The sequence below is a fragment of the Arachis duranensis genome, chromosome 8 (assembly GCF_000817695.3).
Source record: "Arachis duranensis cultivar V14167 chromosome 8, aradu.V14167.gnm2.J7QH, whole genome shotgun sequence".
Classification (NCBI taxonomy): domain Eukaryota; kingdom Viridiplantae; phylum Streptophyta; class Magnoliopsida; order Fabales; family Fabaceae; genus Arachis; species Arachis duranensis.
In genome coordinates, this window is record NC_029779.3 from 39,323,867 (window position 1) to 39,334,724 (window position 10,858).

Below are 10,858 nucleotides of genomic sequence, written 5' to 3' on the forward strand. Positions count from 1 at the left end.
TATTTTTACTAATATGATGTTATGTGATTGGATGTACGTGTAAAACGGTTTTATCCTATAACATTTTTTGTGTGCCTTCGTAGAAGAGAGTTAGGTGAGTTTGGTTTTGGTTCAAGAAAATATTTTAATTTTTTATTCATTTTTTTTCTGAAAATAGTTTCTATTTTCAGATTTTCAAAAATATGTTTGCTTTGATTCATTGTTTTTTTTTTCAAAAAATGAAAATATTGAAACCGTTTTTGGTTTTATTTAATTTTTTAATAAATAAAAAAATTGAAACAAAAATTTCATCGGCCTCATCTCACTTCTCATTGATAGCAACTTTCACCCTATTTTTTTCTCAAGCATTACTGCATTAGAATCCCAACAAGCATATCACTTCCAGAAAATAAGTATCAGTCCCTCATCAAGACATGTAAGTATTACTTTCTGGTCATAATTCTAGCATAAACCCTACCATCATCTTTAGCAGCCTTCAATATCAACTATCAATTGCTTATTAACTCATACCTAACAAAACCCAAACAATAATAGTTATTTGATAACAAAATGCACACTTCACAAAAAAAATCTAACAATTAACAAAACATCAAGAAATTTTAAAACAATGGGCAAAGGGAGACAAATCAACACAGAAATTCCGGAAATTTTAGGGAAAAAATGGGCAAAGAGGATCAAGACAATGAACAATGGAGCAGGTCAAGGAAAAAAAGGGGACAAATCATCCACAATGAGACAAAGTAGAAATTGGTTGGTGGAGCAGGTCTTCAATGGAAAATGGCGATGAAAAGAGTACAAAGAGGCAGCGGAGGCAGAGACAGACGCATTCAACGACGACAGAGAAAAGAGGAAGAGAGGCGGCAGATGATGGAGGTGAAGTCGTCGGAGAAAGCCGGGAAGCAACGAAGAAAGGGAGAGAATATTATCGTGTGGCCAACAACATATATAATATTAAAAAATTATGTAAAAATTTATATAATATAAGATGAATTATAAAAATTATACTGATAGAGAATATATTTTAAAATACAAAAAATATGTGTATTTTTTATTAATGAAGTGGTCGATTCTTCGTATCATAAAATTTATTGATAATAGAATCTGTGTCAAATTTTTTAATAATTTTCTTTTTAATATAATTAAAAGATAATTAGAAAGAAATTCATCTTTCATTTTGTTTATGAGTTATTCTTCACAATATTCATAACAAAAAGAATCTCTTAATTATAGCAGTTAAAACATAAAAAAAAATAATACCAAATAAATTAAGAAGGAGGAAAATAGAGGAGAGGAAAGAAAGATGGAAAGGAACTGCAACTGAACAAAAAACATGTTATATAATATTACAAAACTGTTAACGTGTTTTCATTGTTTTAAGTGAATTGTTTCCAAATTTTACTAAAAACAATGAAAACATGAATTTAACGTTATAGGAAATTTCATCTTATTCAAAAAACATATTCTAAAATTGTTTTAAAAAAATAAATCAAATATGTTTTCACTCTTGTTTTCTTATTTAAGTGAGAATGAAAAGTTGAAAACAGAAAATAGACAAACTAAAGGCACCCTAAATGTGTTTCAATTTTTTTAAATGATAGACACTTGAAATTATTTTGTATGCATATTTTGCAATAACTGAATGAGAAGCACATAGTTATAGGGGTGTTCAAATTCAAACCGATCCAAATTAAACCGCTCATTTAATCAAATCTAAACTGAAAATCGATTAAAAATCGCACTAATTTGGATTTGATTGGATCTTATTTTTTACAAACCGCTGGATTGGATCGGATTTCGGATCTATTTTTCACAACCGATCAAATCCAATCCAAACCGCATAATGTGTTATAATATTATTATTTTATTATTATGTTTACAATTTTACTTATAACATATTCAATTTGTTATACATTTTTATATTTTTTATGTATTATTATTTAATAGATGTTTTATGTTCAAAATGTGATTTATTTATTTATTTTAACTAACCTATAATTTTATTTCTATTGTTATGTTATCGTTGGTTTTTTAAGATATTGTTAAAGACTTGCTATGTCATTATTGGTTATTTGAAATTTAATGTTGAGATTTATTATATATATATATTTAATTTTTTTAATTTATAAAACCGCAAAACTAATCCAATTCAAACCGCTCGAAATTGGATCAGATCGGATCGGATTTTTTTTAAAAAAAAAAACAATCTAATTCAAACTGCACCGTAAGTAAACATAGTGTTCAGATCGGATGAATTTTTAACTCAAAATTGATCCAAATTGCACCGCAAATATCCCTACATAGTTATTAGTTTTGCTAGGGTGGTCAAAATGCATTAAATTTGTTGTGTCAACTTATTTATTTATTTAAATAAAAAAATTACCTTTAAAATTAAATTTGTTTAAAGTTTGGATTAAATAGACAAAGTTGATTAATCTATAAAAATAACCGTTTAAATGGACAAGTCTTTAGGTTAAATGGAAAGACTGTTTAATTTTTTTTTCGTTTTTCAATAAAAATGTAGTACTTTTTTCAATAGTTTTTCTATTAAAGCCAAGAATGTGACCTAATCTAATAAGAATTTAATGAGTAACTTTAACATAACATTAAAATTTAACAGTACAAACTATTTTTAAAATCAATAATGTTATGTATATATTAAAAAGAATTTAATTTTGATGCTTAGTTTATTAGTGTAAAGTAGTTTTGTACGTTACACAATGTTATATCAATAAAAAAAATTACTTTTTATAATGATAGCGTGAATAATCATTTAAAAAAATAGATGTGACTGTATAATCGTGTGTATCAAAATTAAATTTGATAAAAAAATTAGTTAGAAAATTTTTTACTCATATAAAATATATATTAAAATACAAAATATACATTAAAAATCTGAAACAATTCATGTATTTATTGAGTTCCACTACACTCCAAGTATTTTTATCAATTAAGTCCAATCAAGTTGGTCTAAATCCAATAAAAATTACTTACATAAGATATGCGTAAATCACACACTTTTCTCATTTTCGTCTTTCTTATTGCTGTCTTCGTCCCTCATTCTGATGCTATAATTGCTTATGCAGTTTGTTCGTTACCTGATGATCTCGGATTCTCAACGGGTCGGGTGGTGATGAGTGGGGGAACGGGTGAGACCCTGAGCTAACGTGGAGTGACGGCAAAGATGCGCGCTGATGACACCAGGAGTGGTATCAGTGTCCGTACAAGTTGGTAGCCAAATTAAGTAAGGTGATGTGTATTTTGGAGGGAGTGCTGACCTCTCCCCTTATATATTGTGCTGGGCGGGTATAGAGGTGACCTTGTCCACTGGCCAGAATGCTTGAGCTGTCCCCACGCACGTGGGGAAGAGCTGGTCGTCCTAAACGTCGGATCAGGGATTTGGATCCTGCTCCGATAAATCCGACCTGACCGGCTCGCTAGGCGTGAAGTTTGGGGCGCGCTGGTAGTGCGGCCGTACGTCGGCCGGGTTGGATGTTCGAGAGCTGATCCGTTGGGTTCCCTCTGAGGAATAGTTTGGACTTGGGTTAGAAGTGGTGCTCCAATCCGACGACCAGTTGAATTGGGCTTGTAGCGGTCCTGTAACATAGTTGTTCCACTATGATTGTAGTTTATATAATAACCTATAATTCATATACAATTAACCATAAGTAATAGCGAAATCAGAGAAAAAAAACTTAAGCACCACAAACACAAACATAAACGCAAGAATAAACAGACTTTTCCTTCTAGCCTTGAAAACATGCAATGGTTCATACGCAACATATGCACATATATATTTTATAAGTAGTTATACATAAATTTCACATTACTAATAGTGGAGCTTGAAACAAAATTTTGGAGGTCAGATAGAAGATAATTGTCAATATACTTTTGATATAAATTCCATTTAAGATAAGTTCGTCTAACCTTATCTCTTTGATTTGAGTGATATTGCCAAATTTAAAACCGTTTTCCAGGGTCTCATTCTAAAGAATTAAGGTCAAACTCATTAGACGTAACACTTTAAACTTTTAAAAATTGTATCTCACTTTTTTTCGTTATTTATTAAAGTAGAAGAACTATCTATAGGTGTTAATATTATAAAAATGATATATTTTCCTTTTTAAATATTAGCCTTTCTCTTAAAAATGTATCAATTCTTTGATTTTTCATGATTATTTTATATAAAAATTTGAATATATATCCTGTAAAATATGTAAAAAAGAAATTAGAAGGACAAATATTAAAATTTATAATATTTATTGAATTTTTTTATCAATTTATGCAAATACAATAATATTAATACTTATTGAATATTCTAATATTTTTTATTATATAAAAAATTAAATTAAATAAATAGTAAAATATAAAATAATATTAAATTATATAAATAAAAAAACTTAATTTTTTATATTTGAACTCAAAGGTAGAGAGAGTGTTGTTTATTGAATAGAGAGTTGCGAAATACGAATACACTCAGTTCAGTCCAAATCCAACAAAGTTTAAAGGTTTTAAACTAAAAATTATTGTGCAATAAAAATAAGAGATGAATATTAAACTTTAGTATTTTAAATCATAATAAAATATTTGAGCCAACTGAACTATTTTTTATTTTCTAAAAAAATATTACTAAATTTTTTAACAAAAATTTGGGACTATACCCCCTCTGTCTTAACTAAGCCTCTGCCCCTACACATTACTAACACTTAGTAGTAATAATAATACGTAATAAAGATTTTCTGTTTTCTAAAAGCTTTACCATGAGTCATACACTAACCTTATGGATTATGTGAAAAAAGAAATAAAGAGAAGACAGACAAAAAAAAAAGATGATAACAATGATAAATAATTTAAATTATACAGAATTTATTAAAAAATAACATTAAAATTTTTTAAATTTAATCCAAAAAATTTTTGAATTTTAAAATCAAAATTTTTTAAGAGTGAAATTTGTCTATGACATTGAAATTTTTCTTAAGGTATCTTCTTCTTCTACTATTTTTTTTTTCACATTTTATCTTCTTTGTCCCAATATGTTCTTCTTTTTTATGTTTTATTATTGATATAAAATTTATTCTATATCTTCTTATGTTTTTATTTAAACAAATTTATTTTAAAGTTAAATGGTATATTCTTAAGTCTTATACAGCAAATTGTCTTCTAATATAGTGTAGAGATTAATTCAATTTCTTTATTTATCATGATAAAATTTATGTTTTATATAAAAAATTTTGATGTCATTCATGATCATTATCATCTTTTTTATATCTTATTTTTCTTCTTTATCCTTCTCTTTTATAAAACTTTTAAAGGTACACAAATAAATAAACAAAAAAAATAAATAAAAAAAAATGATAACGACGATGATGATAGCAATGATGACAATTAAGAAAGAGAAGGATAAAAAAAATAAAAAAAAATAAAAAAAAGAGAAAAAAATATATGAATAAATTATTAGATTTGGATATATATGGTTTCTTTTTTAATATGTATATAATATTTTTGTTTTCAAATCAATAGTATAATTAGATATTATTTAAATGTTGTCTTTTATTTAATTTTTAGAAAAAAAAAACAAATAATTTCTTTAATTTTTTAATAATTAATACGTAAAAATGAGTATTTAAATTAATTAAATAATAATAAATTTTTAAAAAATCTGAAAAAAAAAGCTGAATTTTAAAGAATAAGTAACTTTTTTTTCTAATTACCAAACAGAAACAATAATCAAATTGATTGTAATACTTTTTGGCCATATCAATGTGCCTAACTTTAAATATGGAAGAACTGATTTAATTGTGTATAAAAATTGAGAGAATATTTAAGTAAGTTTAGAGTGAGAAGCGGGTCTCTCTCTACCCTCACACGCCTGGCACGTACACCTGAAAGGTTCAGTTTTACCTTGAAGAGTGCACAGTAGTTCCTTGGCTTCCGCTGTTCCGCATTCTTCAAAGCACACAACATATTGGAGAAAGAAAAAAACAAATTAGGGTTTCGCATTTGCGGAGATGGCACTGTGCAGCCGAATCAGATCGGGGATTTCAGTCTTCAACAAATTAGCGTTCGCCGTTTCCCAGAGATCCACTCTCCAACGATCTCTCATTGCCCCTTCCAATTCCCTGGTGAGTTATTCAACCTAAATCCTTTTCATCTGTTTAATACTTGAACCTCTCAAATCAATTTTCAGATCATTTGATAACACCGTTGATTGTTGTCGATTTGGAATTTGCCTTTTTTTTTCAGATTTTTTTCCTCTAAAATATGTCGAAGGTTTTCATTTCCTCCGCTGAATAACTTCTCATTTTCCGAAAAGATTTTATAGTAATCTGTTTTTTTAAGTTGTTGCGTTGAGGCATGTGTTTGAGATGTATAATGAACATACTTTTCTTTACCGTCTGATTTTTATTTATTTATTTTTTAAAAAAGAATTTTTTTTTAATATATATTTTATCTGTTGCTTTTGATTTGATTCATAACAGTCTGATTAATTTTCCATGAATTCTTTGTAATCTGTTTTTATATTTTGTTGCGTTGAGGCATGATTTTGAAGTAAAAGAATCTCCTGCTTTTTGTGCCTGTTGATAACTTGTACTGTGTTGTTTGTGCTGAGGTTTTATACTGTTGCATACTTGTTCATTTCACCATTTCATGTTTCAGGAATGGTTTTTATTGGCCGCATTTAAGTGTTTATTTTATTTTTAATAATTTGTTCCCCTATCATGATATGCTTTCAGGTCTCTAGAGGTTATGCCAATGTGCCAGGGGCAAAGGAAGATAAAGTTAAGGTAATTGGACATATTGTTTGTGTCATAATTCCTTAATACACTTAAGCCTGATGTAGAAGAAATTGTGCTTAGACTGTGATTGATAGAAGAAGAAAATATGAACTTGTAACTGATTGAATATGAATCTAAATTCAATGAATTTTCACTTAGTTAATTGTTATGTTTATAATCTAAATTCAATGAATTTTCACTTAGTTAATTGTTATGTTTATAATCTAAATTCAATGAATTGTTGATTTATATTTCATTTGGGTCAGATTGAATTGTTCAAAAAATTTTGTTTCATCCTTGAGCCGCAGTGCTTGTTATTGATGGGTTCAGAATTTTGTCTTATTATTTCTTGATTGCATCTATAGGTGCCACTGGCTATGTTTGGTGGCTCTGGAAACTATGCCTCTGCTTTGTATATTGCAGCAGTGAAAGCTAATTCAGTCGAAAAGGTTGAGTCCGAGATTCTTCAGTTTGTTGAGGCAGTTAAGAACAGTACTAAAGTTTCCCAGTTCATAAGTGACTTGTCTGTGAAGAAAGATATTAGAGTAAAGGTTATTGAAGACATTGCTGGTCAATCTAAGTTTTCTGATGTTACAAAGAACTTCCTTGGTATGTTTGCTTCCTATGGTAGTATATTTTGACAAACATAATTGTTACGTATACATAATTATAAATTCTGAATTACTTTTATTTTATTGTTTGAAATATATTGAACCAGAGAAGTTAGTACATCAGATTTTCCTATACAGACTTTTGGTGATTCTCTTGTGTTTTTAGTTTTTGATGTCTGTGCATCTTTTATGGGTTCTCATCCACTCACATATATTCTGGGAAAGGGATAATATACATTTTATGGATAAACATATTGAATGCTTGTTTTGCATTTTGAGCTTCTTTGATTCTCTTTTCTCCCCTTTTTTGTTTTGCTACTATGAAGGATTCTCCTATTCATTTTGTTTTTAATTTTTTGCCTCAGGGAATTTTGTCTAAGGGTTTATAGAGCAAATTTAACCGAGTAGTTGCCTCTCAGGCATGCAAGCAAAATGTAATGAATTAGGAAGTATTCCAGGCTCTTATACTTGTTAACAGCTAACAATATTATAAGTCTCCTCAACTATATTTTCTATAGCAATTACACTAACACACCAAACAAATTATTCAATAAAATGTCACCCAACACCCCTATCATATTCATATTTTGTTTATCACTTCCCTTTAATCCTTGTTAAATTTCCTACTTGAATAATGTTTCATTTTAATTGTGTTTGTAATTTGTAAATATTTTATTATCAATTTTTTTTAGCCAGTTCTTCTCGGGCATTATTACATTCAGATTATTCTCATGTTACTAGACCACGTACCTCGTGTCAGTCATTCAATTCTTCTATTAGATTTTATGCCTCTAGCTTCATTTATTGCATTCATAAGTGATTAATTGAACTCCTTGCTCAAAACATCCCCAACTTTGTTGTCCTTTGAATGCTGGAAATAGACTGCGTCTTCCTGGGTTGCGGAAATTAAAGCTTTTATTCTAGCACAATAGCATTAATAAATCTGGCCTTTGAATTATTAGGGATCAGTTTATACTAGTGCTAGGAAATATGAATTATGTTCTATGAGCACCCTTTTATTTGGGTCTTAAGACTGACCTTTGTGTGTTATTGAGCTTCACAAATTATGCTGCATTATGACTGTCTTAATTCTCAGATTAATTCATTTATCTTAGTATAAGGTGGACATAAGAGTTTTTAGATATGGTGATATCATAAAAAGTTTTACTTTTGATTTACTTATTTTCCCATATGAAATATGAGTATGATACGATTATGCAATAATAATTTTATCTTAGTCATCAAGTGATACACATCATGGTACTTTGATGTTTGCTTCTTGTTTCCTGGGAATTTCATCAGTTTCTTGGCTGTCTCTTTTAATACTTTGAGACTTCATTTATCTGAGTTTTGGCAAATGCTATACCATTTTTTCAGACATTAAAGTTTATTGATTAATTTATCTTTTTTTAAAGTCCTTGTCGCTGAGAATGGGAGGCTTAAAAACATTGAAACTATTGCAAAGAGGTATAGGGAGTTGGCAATGGCATACAAGGGAGAAGTGAAAGCCATTGTGACAACAGTGATTGTAAGTAGTACTTCTTTTACGATTAGTTTCTGGCTAAAAGGAAATGCAACATACTACATATATTTACTCTGCAATGCTGAATTCATTTCCATTCTCATCAGGAGGATTGGATTATGTGTTCTCTAATGGAATGAACTTTATTGGATAAAATGGATACTTTCATGTAATTTCTGTCGTCAATATGTGTTCTTTATTCCATATGCATAATATTTTGAGAACATTGTTACTATCTTCCTCTGCTAGGTAGTTTCATGGTCTTTTTGCATGTGTATTTGTATCTCTATTTATGTATCTTCCTCAGAAAATTAATTCGTTGATTATATTTTACCATAATTGTCTTATTGATTTTATATATATGTTCTACGCATGTTATTTTGGTGTTACTGGGATATATTCAGAGAAAAGTTTGTTTGTGATTTGATCTAATGCTATCTCATAAAACCACTTTGTGAATAGTAGTTGCATATCTAATTCTAATTTTCTATATTTTTGTTCCAGCCTCTTCCTGCCGAGGAAGAGAAGGCACTGAAGGAGACCCTTCAGCAGATGTTAGGCACTGGGGCAAAGGTTCATCTTGAGCAGAAGGTATCAGCGTGATCCCCTTCTTGCCAGATAAGATCTTAACACAGTATGTGATTGAATTTCTCTTTTTTAAATATTTTATTTATAATCAGAATCAATTTTGTATTTGAAAGATATTTATTTTTTAAAAAATTGTGCCTAAAATGAAATTCCTACCCTTTTCCTAAAAGCAGTAAAATGATTATATTTTAAGAATCTTATCCATACAATCTGAAAATATTTAGAAGTTATAGTTTTCAAAGCACTTGCGGAAGTAGCACAAAAACCCCCGTATTGCCTTCTTAATTCAGCTCATCATTTTTCTATTTGTTCCCTTCTTTCTCCCAGATTGATCCAAGCATACTTGGTGGATTAGTGTTGGAGTTTAGTCAGAAGGTCTTTGACATGTCTATTAAGACTAGGGCGCAACAGATGGAGAGGATTTTACGAGAGCCCATCAGTATTGCTGACATATAGAAGACAACAATTTTCTCCTGAAAATCTGTGTCAGCATGATTTAATCAAGTATCAAATTCTTGTTTAGTATAAAAAAATGAGTGGATCTGGATTTGTTTGGGATGGAATGCCATCATTTTGCAAATAAGAGCTACCTCTTTTCCAGCTTCCTGTTATGCTTAATTGTCATCTCAATGTGTTTGAAATTTGAATGCTATTTGATTTTATTTGGACTTCTGAGGTGTTAATTAGTTCACTGGTATTAATTTGCTTCACTTTGATGCTGGTGAATATATCTTCCTGGCTCAAGATAAAAGATGTAGCTGTGGCCGTTGGCCACATATCAATGATTAATGAATAAGTTATTCTCACTTCACCTTGAAAAACTAATCGAAGTGTATGTAGATGACATGCTTGTCAAGATCAAAGAAGACGTCAACCTCCTATCTGACTTAAGTATTTAACACAATCAGGAAACACGAGATGAGACTAAATTCCTCAAAATGTACTTTTGCAGTGAAAGCTGAAAAGTTCTTAGGATTTATGCTCACCTAAAGGGATATTGAAGCCAACCTACACAAATGTAAGGCAATACTGAAGATGAAAAGAAAAGCTCGACGTGTCTCAAAGAGGTTCAACAATTAAATAGAAGGTTGGTAGCCTTATCCAGATTCTTGGTAGGATCAACTTTGAAGTCTCTACTCTGAAGTCTTTACCCCTATTCTCAATACTTAAGAAAGGGAGCTGACTTGAATGGGCTCAGGAACGTGAAAAAGTATTTCAAGACTTCAAAAATTTCCCAAGTTAACCACCAATCCTTATTCGGTCTATTCCAGGAAAAGAGCTCGTGTTGTACCTAGCAGTTGCAAACAAAGCCATAGCCTCGACTTCAGTCCAGGAAGATGAGAACGGACAACAACCAATCTATT

General features: G+C 29.7%; 1 protein-coding gene across 1 annotated transcript; it reads left to right on the forward strand.

Moving 5' to 3' along the window:
• Positions 1–5,851: 5,851 nt before the first annotated feature.
• On the forward strand, positions 5,852–10,319 carry LOC107462784 (ATP synthase subunit O, mitochondrial). Its single transcript, XM_016081442.3, has 6 exons — positions 5,852–6,119; positions 6,732–6,782; positions 7,139–7,382; positions 8,800–8,912; positions 9,411–9,497; positions 9,822–10,319. Exons 1-6 carry the CDS (start codon positions 6,006–6,008, stop codon positions 9,948–9,950), a joined length of 738 nt encoding a protein of 245 aa, XP_015936928.1. The 5' UTR covers positions 5,852–6,005; the 3' UTR covers positions 9,951–10,319.
• Positions 10,320–10,858: the final 539 nt, after the last annotated feature.

Coding starts and splice junctions, on each gene's coding strand:
- LOC107462784 (XM_016081442.3), top strand. CDS start 6,006: ATGGCACTGTGCAGCCGAATCAGATCGGGGATTTCAGTCTTCAACAAA. Junction 6,120..6,731: donor TTGCCCCTTCCAATTCCCTG/GTGAGTTATTCA, acceptor ATATGCTTTCAG/GTCTCTAGAGGTTATGCCAA. Junction 7,383..8,799: donor TGTTACAAAGAACTTCCTTG/GTATGTTTGCTT, acceptor CTTTTTTTAAAG/TCCTTGTCGCTGAGAATGGG.